The 20,158-nt window shown below is 35.4% G+C and overlaps 1 protein-coding gene across 1 annotated transcript; it reads left to right on the top strand.

Annotated features, from left to right (window-relative positions):
- The first annotated feature begins 11,642 nt into the window (after nt 1-11,642).
- On the top strand, nt 11,643-19,376 carry LOC763703 (aristaless homeobox protein). Its single transcript, XM_030981993.1, has 4 exons — nt 11,643-12,159; nt 14,057-15,192; nt 16,632-16,677; nt 18,001-19,376. Exons 2-4 carry the CDS (start codon nt 14,468-14,470, stop codon nt 18,745-18,747), a joined length of 1,518 nt encoding a protein of 505 aa, XP_030837853.1. The 5' UTR covers nt 11,643-12,159; nt 14,057-14,467; the 3' UTR covers nt 18,748-19,376.
- Nucleotides 19,377-20,158: the final 782 nt, after the last annotated feature.

Below are 20,158 nucleotides of genomic sequence, written 5' to 3' on the forward strand. Positions count from 1 at the left end.
GATACCCTTTTTCTACCACGATGAAAAGCAGTAGCTGAACTGTGCCCTTTTTAGAATATAATCATGCTCGTTTTCAATGATTTAATGTTCCTTATCTGTATAAGTCATTTTAATACAAGAAGTCTGCCCTTTCTATACTAAACGTTTGACCTTTTAAAGGTACTTTGTCCCTTTTGCAGCCAACATCAAATTATGTAGAACTTTGCAGGAATTATGAATATGTCCTATCTGTGAAATTAAACGTTAGCGGTGCCCTAGTATTCAAATTATGTAAGGAAACCCGTTAACGTTTCAGACTTCCCTGTCAGACACTATTGATTAACTGACTGACATCTTCTTTTTTTGGGGGGGGGGTAATAAGAAACAAAAATGAGCTTTAACAGGTACATGACCATTTGTCTACATCAATAACCCAGGCCTGCAATAACCCACTTCTTGTAATGACCAAAATTAAAACTGATTGAATATTTGTGCAGCACCAAACGTACAATTCGGTACAAGGGTGTGAAAATCAGACTATTACTTAGGTGATTGCAATCACTTAAGTCGATTTTACAACCAATGGTCGTTATTTTCCCACAAAAAACACATTTTCAAACCCTTTCATTTTGAGGGAAGTTCTAAATAAGTATTGTCTTTCAAATGTCGTTGGAATTTAACGTTTTCCCTTTTTTTTGTCCTGCAAATGGGACATAGTACTATTAATCTACGATGAAATAATTCTACTCAACTGCTATAAAAACCCTATTTTAACCTCTCATCTTTTAAATCCCATGCCCTTTTGACTTTGAATACAAAGCTAATCAAATGCCATTCGTTTAAGAATATAGAGATTTTAATAATGAAGGAGTTTTCAAAATCAAGGCAACTGCATTTACATTACCAAGGGTATTACTCATGTTAAAAAAGAGACATAGTTAGCATACGTTCTATGACAAGATGTTTTATCACCCCTCATCTCCCCCAAAACAATAGATTTCCCATAGCCTTCTCAACATACGCCATTAAATCAAATCGACAGGGAGCAACTTTTTCTTGCATTCTTGCGCTCGCTTGCATTTATAGTAGGCCTATCTCATTAAGTAACAATATAGAAAGGTCATGTTCATTCTTTAATTTCAAGATTGTGCTTAAAACCCCATCGGGGTTAAATGATTTCATCTAAATAATGAAGATCTAATTGGTCGCAATGCGATCTCACAAATCTTCAGACAATCACACACAACTGCAAAGTATGCCGGTGCAGAAGCAGTATCTTGGATCACGTAAACAGAAAAATTTAAAAATCGTCCCTGATACAATGTAGGAGTATCTACTAATATTTATACCTCGTTTTCTTTTCACTCGGGGCATGCCCTTTGTAGGTGCCCCCTGTTTCCAGAAAGTGCCCTTTTTATTGCATCCCCAAGATGCGCCGCCCCTGATTTCAATTTTCACATCAACAAAATCTCCTGCAAATCTCAAGTACCAACATCAATATACGGCTCGGCTAAGTTTGCCCGCGCAGGCTCTCCTAAATGAAATGAAATTTAAAAAAAACCTCAAAATCAACAGTTGCTCATCACCAGAAGTATCTTGGTATAGTGGTTCATTCACTTGACTCTCTGTCCAAGGGTTGAGGGTTCGAATCCCAGCCCGGCGCTAACGTCCTTTGTCAAGAAATTAATCCACATGGGCCATTCGACACCCAGGTGTAAATGGGTACTGAATATTACTTGGCTCATAGTAAACGAGAGGGTAATAAGGCCTTCAATGAGGAACAATCTATTGCTAATCACTTTAATGATTACTTCTCAAACATTGGACCCAATCTTGCCAAGAAAATTCCTGTTGTCGAAAAACCTTTTCATTCTATTTTGAAGAACAAAAATCAGAATTATATATTTCTTAGTCCAACCAACTCATTTGAGATTCTAAAACTTGTTAAAAATGTCAAAGAAAAAGTAGAAGTACGGGTCATGATGAAGTCAGTAAATTTTTATTGAAAAATATTATACACGAAATCGTTGTTCCCCTAGAACACATATTTTATCTTTCCATGACCCAGGGTGCTGTTCCCGACGTCATGAACTTGCAAAAGTTGTTCCGATTTTTAAAAAGGGTGACCCCTTAGATTCATGTAATTACAGGCCCATATCTCTCCTGTCTTCCATCTCTAAAGTGTTAGAAAAACTCATGATCGCACAATAGCTTTTTAGTGGGTAATAATATCTCCGACTCACATTTTGGCTTCAGCCAAAAACATTCGACATTCGATTTTACATTTACATGTTGCTTCTGCAATTGATGATCACTCTCATACCATTAGGATGTTTCTGGACCTCTCCAAGGCCTTTGACACAATCGACAATCAAATTCTACTATACAAACTTTCACACTATATGGTATACGTGGAAGGGCCTTGGAGTGGTTCGAAAGCTACCTCAGGGATAGGAAACAATACGTATCCATAAATGGAGTAGACTCAGCCTTTCAACAATTATTTATCTTTTATTTATATTTTATATGAATGACTTTCAAAACTCATCCAATATTTTGTCGTTTATATTATTTGCTGATGATTCTTCTGTATTTTTCTCACACAAAAACCCCAATGCACTACTTGAAACCGTTAATCTTGAAGTGAAACTTGTTGAAGAGTGGATTTGTGCTAACAAACTTTCCTTGAATTTAAATAAAACTCAATGTATGCTCTTCAGCAACTCTATTTCGGAATTGCCTGGCAGTGTTTACATTAATAAAACAGTTACAAACTTAGTGATTCGTCAAAATTCCTTGGTTTTATTATTGACAATAAACTTTTTTGGAAAGAACACAACTTATATTTAAGCAAAACGCTATCAAGGAACAATGGAATAATCAATAAATTAAAAATGTCGTTTCCTAAGTATATTTCGAAAAGTTTGTACTCGACGCTTATCTTGCCTTATCTTAACTATGGCATACTTACATGGGGAAATTCGTTTATCACCAGTTGGACATAATTATTATTGATACTTCAAAAACGCGTCATACGAATAATCTGCCACACTAATAGGTTTATTGCTCTGGTTCATAACATTAGGAACCAGAGCACTATAACATATTCCCATAGGACATATATTTATTCAGATGGTCATATTTCGGCCAATACTTGACACATTAAATTGGTTTTCGACATTTGGACATTATTTTTGATGCTCTTTCGGAAAATGAAGAAAAAAAATGAGAAATTCTAAAAAAATAGATTTTTATGATGTCACAGCTTCGGTACTCGATGCTTCTAAGGTTTCCTCCTCATTACTGTAGATTATTGTTGGCATCATGTGTTTTAAATGACTTGCATAAAATAGTTTTTACTGTTGTAATACCACCTATCTATCGAATATATATACATGTTTTGTTACCTTGTATATGCGTTACTTTGTAAATTCTTTTCATATTCGGTAAATTTGGAAATAAAACCTAAAAAAAAAAATTAAAAAAAAAAAGATCTGCATGGCCTACACTGTAAAAAAGAATTTGTTCATTGGTAATTTTTACGTATTTTTTCCATGTAGAATTTACTTGAAAACATTAGTTTTGCCACTTACGCACTAAATTTAAGTCTTGCTAACTCAAACTTTCAATTTAGTAGAACATACGTGGAATATTTAAGTAAAATCAAATACATAAGAACTTTAAGTAATTTCAGCTTGTATTAATTTAGTAATTTTAACTCAAAATCAGAATTATACGTGTTACTCAAACAATTTTTGTTGATTATTCTTATCTTTTTAAAGTAAAGACCGATGCAGTGCGTAATAGAAATATTTACATAATTTATGAATATTCATTAAGACCAAATTAAACTCTTTTTTTAAATAAAACAATTCTTTTTTGTGGTTGAATGAAAATTTAAGGACTTTAAAACATTTACTAATTCATTTAACATGGCTAAGCAAAGACAAGACAATTTTTAATTGTTACCCAGTTCAAAACAAATCAAAACTTGATATTTCAGGAAATTGTCAACCAATTTTCCTTTTAAGATGCTACGATCAAGTATATATAAAATTTGGAGCCTTTCAATATGTGTCGAATTGAAGCGTATGTAATAGTTTGTGATGGTGGTAGATATACGGTTAAATCTTAAATAGAAGTAGTGAATGATTAGTGGATGTTACTTGTTAGATTAGATGGGTACCAAATCGTGCAATATGTAATCCTATCATAGCTTTTTTTTAATTATCTAAAATGATTTAGAATACTTAAATTATTTACGTTAATGTAACTCGATTTAACTGAGTAAAAATTTATTCAGCAAAGTAAGTAAATTCTACTTAAGATGCCGTAGGTAATATTTACTTAATAAAAATAAGGCAATTCTTTTCCTCAATTCTATTGAGTTATTTCGACTATTATTTTTTTACAGTGTATATGATTATATTATCAAATCTCAACATGTTTGATTTTAAATGGCCCTACATTATTCAAGCTTCGTTTTTATTAGAGCCTTGACTTTACTTTCTTTACACATATATAATTATATATATCGTAGATACTTACGATTAATCTAATATATATATATATATGTATGATTATTTTGTTTTGATGTTTTAGTGTTTAGCTTTTAATATTCAGGACCAGGATGTAAACCAGTCCTTTCTGATCTTGTTATCCTAAATGAATAAATAAATAAACATTTTGTATCTTATTTATTTTGTGTACAATTCCTGTATGCTATGTTTGGTATAGTAGAAAAAAGGGAAACTAGTCAGAGTTGGTTTATCCGTAACGTCCACGGTTAGCCATCGTTCTTCGCCTATACAACGACCTTACTACGATCGGACCCCGGTTTGAAATGGAGTCACGTCTTTCAGACGGTGACTTTAAAGGTCGGGTCCCCAGACGTAAATAATCATTTATGATTGTCAGTCACACACGTCTGTCAAAACCCAGCTACACACACGAGCACACACGCGAGCACACGCACGAAAACTTGAACTCACCCTTTGCAAAAGACGAATATTCGAGTCGAGAAACTCGAGAAGTCTGCACTAATGCAACACCGTGAAGTACTCCCAAAAGAAACTGAAGTCTTCTCGCTCGCCCTAACATGACGGTTATATCATAACTATCTCATTAGCATGATAATATACCATATCAAATGTGGGCGCGGCTTCCTTCTCTCTCTCTCTCTCTCTCTCCCCTTCACTCATTTGAGAATGAAAAGGGCCTTAACTCGATTTTTTTGCGAATTTGAGTTATGCAAACCATTGTGTAGGTCTTATGGGGGCGTTGCAAGAAAGTTGACATTGATAACAAGTTGCAAAATTTGCAACTCAACTCTTTTGCAACGCCCCACTAGTCTCCTCAATTTCCTAGGATTTTGTTAGGATAAATGTTTAAAAATTATTGTATCCCCAAACCTTTTTTCTCTCTCTCTCTCTCTCTCTCTCTCTTACTAATGGGGCGTTGCAAGAAAGTTGAGTTGCGATCTATTTAATATGCAGCTTTCTTGCAACGCCCCATTAGTCTCTTCTTCATGATGACATAATTTGCAAATAATGTTTGTGCATATAATTAACGACATGCTGATTTTTAAAAAAGGACCTTCACTGTTTTGCGCGTCTACGATAAGAGCAAAAGGGGCCTATATAACTCCCCTGATACAGGAGAAAAGGGCACTAAGTTACGCTTCAGCCCTCCGCAGTTTCCTTTGGGAATGAGAAAGGCCGAAACTCCCAAAACGAAATGACTGACTTAGCAAAGTTTTCAGCACTTTGCAGATAAATAATCATTCTTTCCGCAAAATCTTGCATATTTCCATAAACGTTTCGAGAAGAATTGGAAATTGGATTTAACATGGCTCCAAAAATTTAAACACGATTATCTCGGATTTACGCAAAGTGACTTAGATCCTTCTCATTCTCAACCGATGATCGAGCATTCAGATTTGCAGTTAGACCTTACCTAGATTTTTAAGTTGAGTCATTGCACTTTCTCCAAAATTGCTGCCATTGCCAGTGGTTCTAATGCCGTCTGTCTATCAATTGACAATACAAAGATTAATGTCCTTGCTTTGGCTGTAACATGCTTAGGCTTATTCAATCGCGTTATTAACGCATTTTAAGTGTTTTATTGTTGACCCACCCCTGCTGGTCTTCTTCAAAAAGAGGTGTCTACTTTCTGCAAGACAGACCACCGACAGTTATGTGAAGGCTCTTCTCTGAAACTAAATGGTATCCCTAAGGTCTTTGGGCCGCTTCTTTTTTTCTTTTTCTTTTTTTTTTAACGAACTTTTTCGAACCAAATACAATTTGTTCCTCTAACTGATCAAAATTAAATCACAAGATATGAATCATTACGAATCATACATATTTCTCTACTTTATCCTAGATAGAAAGTGATGATGAATGCTATTTATGATCACTAAATCGTTTGTTTAATGATTTCTATAACATTTCTATAAAATTACTTACACAATTTTTATTTTCTTATTTCTATGAAATTTTGTTTTAAATTATTATTTTGTTGTTACCTTCCAGACTTGCCATCAGTGTATACTGTGTGTATTTTGTTAGGGGAAAATAGATGTTATGTAACGTAACTGGCAAAAATCCTTCTCTCGCATAAATCTGTTTGTTGTGCAATCCAGCGTAATGTCGTCTTAGAATCCTTAAAAGAAATAAGAAGTGTGATCTTCGAGATCAATCAATAACTCTATTACAGTAAATAAGAATGCACTCATTACGCCGACCCCCGGTCAGCCCCCCTCCCCCTACTTGACCCCGATAACTCTGAGCCGACGAGCCCATTTTGAAGAGAAGAATAGCCCTGCTAATACCACTAATGAGGACCACCTAATGAAGCGTACTCTCACTCTCAAGGTAACATGAAAAAGATTCAAAGATTCAATTCAATTCAATTCAATTTATTTATGTTTCCAACAAAACATTGTAAATCAATTATGAACATTTCCATTATAAACCAAGAAATGTAGAAATATATTTTTAGTTAAGAAATTAAACATGGATTATTAAAGCCCCGTCAACACATATCTCGCAGTTAACGTCCTCAAAATTAGTCGAAATGCACACACAAACAAAAAAAACATACAAACGAAAACAAACAAAAAGACGAGAAAAAACACATACATTTTGTGAAAAGGGGAATCTCAAATAGGGAAAAGAAAAAGATGAAGCTACGTATAAACAAAGGCATACAAACTTGTAATTGGGTACTCATTCGTAAATGTGTTACATGATACAAAAATATGGAACGCAATACCGTATTCTCAAGTCCATTGCGCACGAGGCGCAATTTTCCTGACGTAACAATGCGTCAGTGTCTGGCGCAGTCTTGATATGATTATAATTTCAAAATGAAAACAAAAACAAAATTGTAAAAATGTGCAGTGTTGATTTGCTGGCACATGAGTCAATATTGCCTTCACATGCTCATTAGGTAATAACGCAAACGATCTGACGCCTTGTGTCCAATGGGCATTGTGTCTTGACGGTTTCTGGAAACGGTTAAAAACGTTATGTGTGAACGTGGCTATACCGTGTAGAGCAGAGCTTCACAAAGTCGTTTTCGCTGTGGCAATCATTACCTGCCGATTGTAGCTGGTAGATATTCAAATACTCCAAGAGAAATGAGGCTATGTACACTGTGCAATTTGCAATTATCGCTTGGGGATGAGTTTCATTACTTGTTTGTATGCCCTACCTTTCGTTCAGGAAGAAAATTGTTCATCAATAAATATTTTATTGAAAGACCAAATACACTGAAAATGGGTCAGCTTTTTAACTCCAATAATGTACAAACACGTTTAAACTTAGTAAAATTCTGTCGAAAAATAATGCTTCGTTTTCATTAATTTAAGTATGTGCAAAAACATGTTATGAGTTCAATATTAACTTTATTTTTCTCTTTTTTGTCTTTTATCAATTTATTAAATTGATATCAAGAATATTTCAGTAATTCATTAACTCAGATATCAATTTACTGGTGCCAGTAAATTTCTTTTTCAATTGCTTCCATTAATTTCGTCATTAATTATCGTTTCAATTAATATTATCGTTTTTTTTTTTTATTATTATTATTATTATCATCATCAATATTGTTATTATTATTATCATCATAATTTTTCTCACTATTGTCGATAGTGTTATTTTGTATGGATTAACATTAATTCTATTTGTATTGTATATTTCACAGTGTTTAATTGACAAATTCAAACCGATTGTACACTTCTCCAATACCCCACTGTGGGTGACATGAGAATAAATTGCCATTGTCATTGTCATTGTGATGTCATCAGAACTTACATGGGCGCAATCTTAATTTACGTAAAAATACATGACCTCTAGGTCATTGGCTTTGTTTAAAGGTAAAGACCAGTTATGGTCATGCGATTGCATTGTGAAAGAAACGTTGTGGAATCGATCAGAAAAGGTTGATCATCTAGCATCTAGCATCTGCAAGGTTTGGAATCATCAAAATGATAAGAAATTTGGCCCATTCTTCGTAAAGTTACAAGCACTATACACAGAAAGATGTATATGGGACTACCCTATATCTCTCACAGACCATGAGAGAAACAAATTTACCAAATATATGAATTAGTAGGCGGTTTCCCGGCAAATTTTTTATCATCATGTCATTTTTTGAAATTTGGGCGTTTCCAATACTGGTCTTTACCTTTAAAATGGCGCGCACAACCGTAAACTGGTGTATTGTTCGTTCGGTCAGTTGTCGGTCTCGTGGGTGTGGCTAAGATACAGAAATATGAATCGTATTACCCTTTCCGTCAACATAAAAACACTGACATAATCAACTGAACAAGCATTAAACTGTGAAGGCTGTGAGAGAAAAATATGTTTGATGAAAAATAAATAAATCATGGCACCTAAAAGTAATCTGGGATTTGTGGGAGCTTAAAAGTGCTTTAAATTCAATGTAGCGTGAAAGAAAACCTTCCAACCCTTGGAAATGAAAGGAAAGTAGATTCCTAGAATTTTTTTCCGGGTTCTACCTTTTTGTTGATTGACCTTCCCGTCTAAATGTTCGTCATAATACCCCCTGTCTTTAGTTGTTTATGTCTTTCCCATGATCTTTAATATAATCTCTTCAAAGGTTTCGTTGATTGTTTAGTTGAATTTTCTTGAAATCCTTTTACACGCATGACACGATATAAGCTAGGTTTCTGTGCTTATAATCTTACCCATTTTCCTCATTATTCATCTACAGGTGACGGCTGGTGGCTTTTCACTTTTGTAAGAGCAACTATTTTTTTGCCAGAGGCTCCTGAATCACAGGATATTCACTACCACTTTGCCTGTATTTCAATTTCATTCTTAAATTATTAATTTTCTGATGAATTCAAAGAAATTAATTTAGAGCTTTTTAGATGTTCTGTCTGTAAATAGTGAAATGCTGAGGGGATGGGGCATTCGTGGAATGTTGTTTTGACGATACATCCAAAATCTGGCCGGTTCCTCATATTATATTTCCTACAATAAATTATTATTGATTCAAGCCGCCGAAGAAGGTGTTATCAACAAACTCATAATACGCTCACCACCCCCAATTTTTCGCCGGGCGTCCTAATTTAATGATCACGCCGTCTTCGGCTGGCAGCAAGTAAGTAGGGGAGGTTGCTGCATGGTGCATGGAGATCTAAATTAAATAGGCCAGATTCAAATTTACGACTCTCGAACTACTCCCTGTATGGTGCTTCATCATACCAGACTGATGTATTTTGAATAGCGCCATCTCGTCGTCAAAGACTGACTACTGGGCCCCGTCTTATAAAGAGTTGCGACTGTTCCAATCAATCGCAAGTTCTCCAATCAATCGCAAGTTTGCAGTCTCCTTTTTCTTATTAGTTGCGATTGATATCAACTCTTTGTGAGACGTAGCACTTGTCTATATATTAAAAGAAAAAAATAGTCCTACAGATAAGCGAAATCAAACACGTCGAAAGACACTCTGTGGCGTAGCATTGGAATAATCATTGATGGACAATAAAAACTGGAGGGGGTTGGGGGGGGGTAGCAGTCTTGAACTATTTCGATTCCTGATAAAATGGGAATTTACAAGGCTAACACTTACGTCTATGGTGTGGGGTGGTTCTATTATCTTCTTTTCAATTTCTCTCAATTTCTCTCTCACACACACACACACACACACACACTCTCTCTCTCTCTCTCTCTCTATGTCTGTCTCATTCTCTCTCTCTCTATCACTATCTCTCTCTCCCTCTATCTCTCTCTCTTTCTCTCACCTCTCTATATCTCTGTCTGTCCCCCTCTCTCTCTCTCCTCTCTCTCTCACTCACTCTCATTCTCTTCCCCCGTCCGATAAGGTGGGGGGGGGAGGGGTACGTGCGTTTATGTGATGCTTAGAGATGTACCAGGGTAATTAATAATTATCATGACCATAATGTGACATGTGTCATGTTATATCTCCGAGTGACATCTTATACATCTTAATTATCTAGTATATTTTTGACGTCGAAAATACAATTTCAAAAATTATCAAAAATTTGAAACTGGAAAGTTGAAACTCGGCAAGAGACTGAAGTACCACACCCTCCTTTCTATTGGCGACATTTAGCCTGTAAGACTATGCTCTTGAAAAGAACTCTTGGAAGAACACAAATTGTATCACTTCGTTCTGCTATTCATTGCCACATGATAAATGGTGTATATAGTAACATTATAGTACAGCGCTTAGAAACATTACTATTATGCGCTACATACAATTGTTATTATCATAACATGCATTCCTTCTTTCCTTACTCAAATCTCCAAACATTTAATAAAGAACTTAAATTATCATGCCTAACGAGAATTGAATTGCACAATCAACCGAAGTAAATCAATCGCAAAGTAATTACGAAGTGAAATTGCCATGATACCACTAAATGTTTTAAAATCTAATATATAGAAACATTTTGTTCCTCTCAATATCTCTTATATACCTATTTTTTTTATCTTCACGAATCTCTTGTTTTATATATCTTTCTCTCTCTCTGTCTCTTTCTCCCCTTCTCTTTTTATTTATCCTCTCTCTCTCTCTCTCTCTCTCTCTCTCTCTCTCTCTATTCTCCCCCCCCCCCTCTCTCTCTCTCTCTCTCTACCTATTTCTTCTATTGGAGACCATCGCATCTTCCCGATAATTAAGTTCCAATTTATGGAGAGCAAACGGTGTCATGTGAAAAAACAAGAAAAAACTGCCGAAACTCTTCCTACAGCTGTTTTGTCCTAATTCAAAATACTAACAGGACTAACATTCCTCCGCACACGAAGCTCCATAGTTTACCTTTACAGAATATGCCCGACTCTTTGGAGTGGTGTGTCTTTTCCAATTCACACCCCGACGTCAACCCACCCCCGCCCGACCTGGCCGACGAGCGAGGCGAGAAGCCTGCCCAGTGGGCACGTCAATAATTAATTGAGCAAACAAGCATGCCATATCACAAACAATTGTCAAATGTTGCTTCTATTTGTTGTCCAACAATCCACCCCTGTCCCCACTATAGCCGCCATTGTTCGCTTGTTTTGAAGCCCGCTGATACGGGTGTTAAGTGGCTATGTGTCGCATCTTAATGGAAATTCGTTAAAGAGAAAGTGAAAAAGAAACCTAAACTTATTTACCCTCTTCAAATGGGCTAATCGAGATAATGCGGGCTTGACAAGACAGTGTTCCCCTCCTACCGTTTGCTACATATTTTTTACCTGTTGACACCGTTTTGGTAATCATTATGGACTACAAAAACGTTTGAAGGAACGCGCTGGCCTTTGATGTTACACCGCTGGGCTTTGCATATCCAATTATATGCTGGCGGTATCTTCCACAAAAGTAGCGAGGACATTGTGCGAAGAATTAGTGGAGATTGACGCCCATTGGCGAGTTTTTAGTGCAAGGTGTTGTGAAAGAAAAGGTGTTTGGGTGTGCGTTTGAGTCTTGCCGAGAGGTGTTTGAAAGGGAGTGGAAAGGAAGGACCACCCCTTATTCTGGTTCAGGACTTGGGCCAGTTGACACATTAGAACTTGGACCAGACCAGAAGTGGTTTGACTGGATGAGGTCAAAGAATATATACCAGCCTAACTTGAGACTAGATCAGCACTGTATATCTTTCATCTGAGCAATCAACGTCTTCAAGAACGCCCAAAAACAACACTCAAGGTAACTTTTTCCTTAACCCAATTTACAAAAAAAGTTCGTTATTTGAGTTGTATTTTCAATTGTTAGTGATTGTTTATCAATGTATGATTTTAATGATGCTCTATGTAGTTCGCTTAATTTGAATATATCAAATTTTAAACTCTACTAGCTGCCATGACATGTAAAATATTACTGTAACTTAACCTTATCATCTTTATTTCAACTTAGTTAAATAGATAATCATATCATAGCTATCATTTGATATTCCCTAGTTTGAGATTGGAACAATTATCTTTTTGTTAGTGTAAAAGAAAAGTTTCTATCTTCTTTTTTTTCTCGTTTTTTTTAATGTTTGTATTTTCAAAGCCAGTAAACTTTTATTTTCATAATTAATGTCAAGGTAATTTTTTTTTCATTTGTCAGACTTTATATTTCATTTTTTCTTGTTTCCCATTCTATTATATTTTTTAGATAATGACATTCATATCACTTTGGCTTGGTTACTTTATGCTATATACACATATACATACAGTTTAAACATCTCTTGTAAGTTGTAATTTATTTAGAGACTTTAGAGTACTGAAGGTTTATATATTGCAATTGTTCTTTCGATGTACACAGTGGCACTCTCATAGGCTAAGTCCACATCATAAACGATCGAGTCTCTGATAAACATGCTAGATTGCTCGGAAAATATAAGAACCTGCTTATTTTATGTATTTCAAATGAAGAATTTAAAGTAAACTATTTTAACATTAATTTTTAAAAACGTTAGTATCCCTGTGATCATCAACACCTTAAGCACTGCCGTAAGGTGTTTTTTCCACATTTCGCGCAACGCTTCCGAGAACATTTTTTCTATTTTTAAAGTAAACCTGATTTCGTCATACTATGCCAAAATGTTTCTAACAATTTTAAGGTCTTATTACTGCAAGATTGTTTCCTTATATTATACTGGAGCAACATTGATCCGAATCTCAAAGAGCTTAAAAGTGTGGCAGCTTTAAAAAAAAAATTAAATTGTCATTATTTAATTTGTACGTGTAATGCACTACTGTTCTATTCCCCCCCCCCCCCCCGACTGTGACTCCAGACCTTACACATTCCATTATAAAACTTCCTCTCCTAACAATCTTCTCATTCTTCTTCTGACTACCTTTCTTAACTTTATTCCCATTTATCTTTTTTCTAACATCCATCATTTATATCTTGTTATAGTTTTTGTCTGTATACTTTGCTATACTTAATACTTGCTTTTTTATTTTTTTAATTATTATCCTTCTACCTGATTATGAATGACACTGTGTCAAAATTATTTTGAGGAACTAAAACTCTATAAGCTATGTTTTTTATTAAGGTCCTTTTTTCACAAGTAATTTTGATTTAATTTAACTTCAATTAGATGTCTTTATTGTTCATATATATATATATATATTGTTGATATGCTATATATATTTTTAATATATTGTTTTTCATGTGAAATAAAATAAACTAAACTGAAACTGAATATATATACATAAATAATTATGTACATACTAAAAACGTTGCTACTTAAAATCACTGGTTAAAATATCACCATTAAACGATGAAGCCATTTACAGGATAATATAATTTCAGAACAACAATATTATGAGAGTATTCACTGCGCAAATTATGGAATATTCTACTAATCATATTTTCCAATAAAAATTATATATTTTTGTAAGAAATACGCGAATATCGGTAAATCTAAGACACGGTTGCTAATAAACAAATCATCGTACGATCGTATAATTTCCTTAACTATTAGGTAATAATTGCCTTTCTTCATATTGTCCATTTGTGTATTGTCTTGCGTTCTAACTGTTTGGTTTTCGTGAATCATTCGTTTTAATAATGTTATTATTATCTTGTTTAATCTATTTCCTTTCTCACGCAGGTATACGCCTAGGAAGATATAGACATAATCATTACGGGAAGTCTGCGGAAATAGGGGAAACAAAGAAAACAAAGAAGAACTTAAGCCGACATTGTATTCAAGTAGGATCTGCAGTCTTTACAAGTGAGATAAAGGCTCTATACAGTCAATCGAAATCAAATTAAGGAAACAAAGCAAGCTTCCAACATTGTCAAAGAGATCCATCATTCACAATCAGACTGGGAACAGTGTTAATCTCTTCAACGTGTTGAGAAGCCATCGAAGAGGTGTCAGTAATCGAACCATTTGACACATATCAGGAGAAGAAAAAACCGAAGCGAGGTGGAGCGAAGACTTAAGTTATAGCCATTTTAAACGTCAATCATTTAGCAGACGATCCTGCGTCGATTTTGGGGAAAGCGCGCGGGAGGAATGAAGAGAAAATTTGAGGCGCCACAGATCGCGATGGACTCCGCTGTGTGTTGCACGCCGCGAACAATGGACGCAGACAACAGGTGGAATGCCAGTGTCCCATCCCCGGAGAGGCATCGAGAAGCCGGGATGGTGGTTCGTGAGTCCAATGCATTCGGTGCAGTCGCTCCGGCTACAAGAGGTCTAGCAGGGATGACTGGAAGTGTGGGAAAATGCAATGATATGATGATGAATTCGGGATCTTGGGTGAACGTTTCGGGAATGACCGACGCCAGAGTTAAAGACAAGGAGCAAGTTTTCACAAGTTTAATTAAAACGCAAGTCCTCGACAGCAGCGTTGAAAAGAAAGACAAAACCGAGAGAAGCATCCATATTTGGAGGCCTGCACTTGACGGAGATGAAAAGGAGACATCGAAAGAAGATGTGGACGTAGGGGTCTCGAGAGCGGCTAGAATTTGGAGACCGAATGATCCTCAACCAGAAGCGCACTCGACGACAGCGACGACGATGAGGGTGGGTGATCAAGAAAGAAACGAATCATCGAGATACGTTGACGACTTTGACAGTGATGGCGATGATGAGAATCCAGATGAACACGGATCCAATGCCGGAGACCGACCGACCAAGCGAAAGCAACGACGGTATCGTACGACTTTCACCAGTTATCAGCTTGAAGAATTAGAACGAGCCTTCTGCAAGACGCATTATCCTGATGTGTTTACAAGGTAAGATAAGAAGAACACAAATCTTCATGAATTAGGAAGGATTATCTTAGTTTCTCCTTTTTTTTACTCGACATTCAAAATTCTGTTTTTATGACTTATTAATGACATAAGTATTATCAATTTACTTAAATGTATAACAAATTTTGCTTCACGCAAATACAGGAAATAGAAAAAGAATATAAACCATTAAAAACAGACCTTCTTTGCCTCTTTTATGATCACAACTACTTTCGCAAAGTCATCTGGAGGGCAATTTCGGTACCCTATTGTATGTCCCATATATCATGTTCGGATTACGTAACTTGTCATTGTAATATATGCACATTTCAAAAGGTGACGTAAAAGGTCATTAAATTTGCCCGATTTGGTTGATTCTCGAAAGTACCGGCAGTTGCGACCGTGCTGATAATGAATACCCCAACAAAACAACAAAAACAAAACAAAAAACATTTTGATCACCATGTTTCGTGAGTGAGTTAACTAGTCTCATTTTGTTTGCAATTTGAAGGATATTCATCCGAAAGTAATTTATTCTATAAATTATTTATTATCTTTTATTAAATATAAGAATATAAATGTTTGTATCATTTGCTTTTCAACATTTCGTCTTTCCTTGAAATAGGAAAAAAGGCTTCCCATAATAATTATCGAAAACTTAATTTAGTGAAATCATTTCATGCGACTAAATTTTCGTTTATCGAGTTCGAACGATTGTTAAGAAATATATAAACGTCCGAATGTTTTACATATTTGCTTGATGTCTGACTAATTTTCGTATACATAATGTATCCTAACCTTTGTAAATCATATTCATATTATGACTATCTAATTATGTCTGATATAAAATTAGAGGTAAAAATTCATCATCAACTGATTGTGGACATTTTCTCTGTTATAGAATAGTTATGAAAATATATTCACTATTATTTTGTTTATCATGTTGTTAAAAGTTGTTTCATGTATCATAATCTTGCTTTGAGCTTTTCTGATATCTACGTAATTATATCAAAAACTTGGAAATTGTTGCATTATCAAAGAGCAATGAATACTTTCCATACTCCTTTTATGCAACGATTTAGTGTGCAACAATATAGAGACACTCAATATCAATAATTAAAATAAAGACTGTCGCCCGTAAAAATTGAATAAATTTCCCTTACCTCTTTTTGTGAAATGTCTGTGAAAATTTGTATTATAATTGAGAGATAAAGTCTATATCTTCTCAGAACTGTGCTAATCAGTAAAGATTAATCAATAACGTTCTGAAGAGATGTAAACGTTATCTATCAAGAACATTTCATATTGTCACAGTCATTTCTTGAAAGGAGGTATATAAAATAAAAAGTGATTCTGCCTCTATGGGCAATGGTGTTTGCAGAACGAATTATTGAGAGGTAGATGATAATTATAATTGATGTCGGTTTTTTGCTTTATTTCAGAGAGGAGTTGGCTATGAGAGTGGACTTGACTGAAGCTAGAGTACAGGTGAGTTTTATTTTCCTTTCCTTTTTTTTCTTTTCTTATTTTCTTATTCTATTATTGCGTGCATTTAAGGAGTAAAAAACACAATCTTTGGTGAAGGTGAACTGGAATGTCTTGTATATAACTTTATAACTAATGTGTTAACATCTATTTTATTCTGGCTAAAAATAGTCCTTTAATTTGTCATTTATTTACTCTGTTACGTATCAGAAATTAGCTTGATCGAGAATTGAATTTCAGAGCAGTCGACATAGGACTTTTCTCGTATATTAAATGATTGTTTATAACATTACCGTGACCCCAACATGCTTTTCAGAACAGGATTTGGAGGATTTTCATCCGTATAGTATACGCTAATTGAAAGTTATAGAAACCGTCAATCTTCAACCCCCAAGCATGCAGTTAACCTTGTTTCAGATATTTTGAACCTTTAAACTTGAGTTTGTTTAGCTTTGTCGCCTTTTATCCTACGATGTCTTTATAATTGTGTTCTTTTGAGTGATGGTTTTTCCTTTGTTGTTATGTTTTTCAAAGTTAGCAGTCATCATGTCATACAGTGGCATATTTCTCGAAAAAGAGGACTGAGCGTTACATAATTCCATCTCCTAATTTACTTCTAAGTTGAATATTAGTAGCAATCTGTTTTCATTCCTTACCAAATTCATCAAAATTTGTGTGAAATGAATTGATCAATCACGTCCTCTTTTACGTAAGAATGTATTAGTTTACACTTTATATAAGATTGTATTATCTTACGACATGTTTGTAAAGAATTATGTTGTGATCAATAGGGCCTACATGAAGTCATTTGAGCTTGAACGTTAAACTAGCATAAACATTTTGAACATTTATGTTAAACAGCCATCTTTTAAATAGCCTCCAATCATTTTATTTCATAAAGATAAATTTTAACGTGAAATTTCCTTAAAATCCAGTGTAAAATCTGACAGGTTTCATTAAATTAAAACAAACTAAAAGCAAAACTACATAGCGCTAAAATAAGTAGGTATTTTGACAGAGTTTCAAAGATTTTGTTAGTATTATGTATCATTTGAGTTATATTGAATGGAACTTGTATGAATTAATGTTTATATTGTTATACCCATACTGGAATAAAGAAGGTGGCCAGCCTTGTCGGTTTAACCTGGGAATGTAATTGGTCTTCTTTTATCATACCTGTCGAATCGAATCAAATGAAAACAAAATTAAGTATCTAACTAAATTGATGTCTGGATATCCCACCCACACCCTACGTGGGCTTTCATAAATATAAAACAGTTGACAGCAAATGTAAACGTTTTACAACCTTAATCCCATCTGATATAGGTCTGGTTCCAAAATCGCCGAGCGAAATGGCGAAAGCGAGAGAAGCTCGGCTTGCAACCCCGTCTTCATCCTCATCCACACTTTGGTCCAATCCTCGGTGGTCCGATCTCAGATTCGAACCTTGTATCTTCTCATCTATGCCGTCTGGCTTGCATCGACCGCGCCCATCGACAAGGGTTGCTGACGTCACCACCACCACCACCACCGCAACAACAATCAACAACCTCGTGTCTGCCGGCAACGCCAGCCACTGTCTTATCGGGTTCCCTCCCGAGGTCTGCTTATCAGTTTCCCGCTCATGGACTGCTACCGCTGCATCATGCATCGCACGCTGCTGCCACCATGTTGTATCCGACGCCATTTTGTGATTTTTGGTCCAAGCAAGCCAGTCTCGCTTCCTCGAGAAACTCTCAGTCGAATCTCGGCCCAGCCCTGCTCACGCCGTGTTTCCCAGTCCCACGGAAGTACCAGGAGCACAACCCGCCATCGATAGTGGGTCCAGGACTCAACGCCAGAGGTAGTCTAGGACTGGACCCGTTAGGATCTAGTCCTAAGAAGGGAAGTCTGGCGAAGGAGCTGCGAGGGCTGAAGCAAGATGTGTGGTTACGAAGCGAACGACGGGCCTTGAGCATCGCCGCACTTCGACTGAAAGCTCGTCAACATGCTACCGGCGTGGAACCAGTCGAGAATAAGGGTATCCTCATGAACCCTTATCAAAGCGGGATGATCCTCTTCAACCCTGAGTGAAGAGTCCACCTCAAGAACAAATCTCTCTCGAAACGATATTGGTTGGCCTATAATATCACAAGAGCAAAGACTTAAAATTAGACAAAGACTCGGTGAGCAAAATACCGTGTCGACAGAGAGATCAATATTCAACTATTTTGTCATGTATATGCCTATGTCGCTATCTAGAAACTTGTCAATCATACTCTCATCAGGGATGAACTATCAATGCCAAAATAAATGTATTTGTTGACGACTGCCTCTGTTCAATGTCTCCTTGGATACAAACATCTTTGTTTTCCTTTTTCGTTTCTTTCCTTCTTTTAAATGCTTTAAGTAAGGTAATGAAAATCCACACACCATGTTCAGGCCTACCAGTACCGTATCACGGGTCCAGTCATTGACGAGACACTGGGAACATTGGACGCACCAGCCCATATGGGTGAATGAAATGCGACTGATGCGGGAGGGGTTATTTCATCATCTTGTCACGTTCCTTGGCCCCTCCCCCTTTCTCTTTATTCGATATTCTAGAGTACGGGGAATAATCAATACTCTCCACTTTTAGAATACTTTTCAAATTATATATTTATCGTCCATCGAATTTCTTGTAAATGTGTAAATATTTATGAATGAATAAACGAGACCTTAAAATTATTTCTTGAAAGGCGTTCCATTTTTTTTAATTATAAGTTTCAGTTGTTTGGTTGTTTTTTGGTCATTGTAAAAGAGTGGACAATTCATTAATATATATATAAAAGGTTATAATAACGTGTGACTGAAAGATTGATTGATTGTGAATTAGGCCTTCTGTATGTTTTGTTCCCTTGATTGATTTCTAGATCGAATGTGACTGGTTTATTGGTAGATTCAATCTGATTGATTATTGATTGTTAGATTGAATGTGACTGATTGAGTGATTAATTTGTTAAGTTGATGTTAATGTGATTAGTTGATTATATTTTTGTTTGTATGTTTCAATTATTCACTGAGTGATTTATCAATTGTTAGATCGAATCTGGTTGATGATTGAGATATTTGAAAGTGGTTTTCTTGAATGTTTTGATTGATTGTGTGATTAACTTCATGTTAAAAATTTGATTAATATACGATTGAATGATATATTTAATTTAAATAAATATATATATCATTCCATCACTATAACATGAATTTAATGACTAAGTCGATTAAAACAACCGAGCAAATAATCAAGTAATCACTTTAATACCAAAGTGCTCGATTATCATTACATTAACAGATTGGTTGAGTTTATGATTGATTAATTATGATGATTAATTCACTGATTGATGATGACTGTCAAACTGCATGAATGTGATCATTCAGCTAGCCATCCTCACATGAGTCACATAACCATTTTGTATGAATCTCTGGGGAATTTCCCCTCCTCACTGATGACAAAATGCTTATGATA

The sequence above is a fragment of the Strongylocentrotus purpuratus genome, unplaced genomic scaffold (assembly GCF_000002235.5).
Source record: "Strongylocentrotus purpuratus isolate Spur 01 unplaced genomic scaffold, Spur_5.0 spur5_scaffold_12, whole genome shotgun sequence".
In the NCBI taxonomy this organism is placed as follows: Eukaryota; Metazoa; Echinodermata; class Echinoidea; order Camarodonta; family Strongylocentrotidae; genus Strongylocentrotus; species Strongylocentrotus purpuratus.

Coding starts and splice junctions, on each gene's coding strand:
- LOC763703 (XM_030981993.1), top strand. CDS start 14,468: ATGAAGAGAAAATTTGAGGCGCCACAGATCGCGATGGACTCCGCTGTG. Junction 15,193..16,631: donor TATCCTGATGTGTTTACAAG/GTAAGATAAGAA, acceptor GCTTTATTTCAG/AGAGGAGTTGGCTATGAGAG. Junction 16,678..18,000: donor TGACTGAAGCTAGAGTACAG/GTGAGTTTTATT, acceptor CATCTGATATAG/GTCTGGTTCCAAAATCGCCG.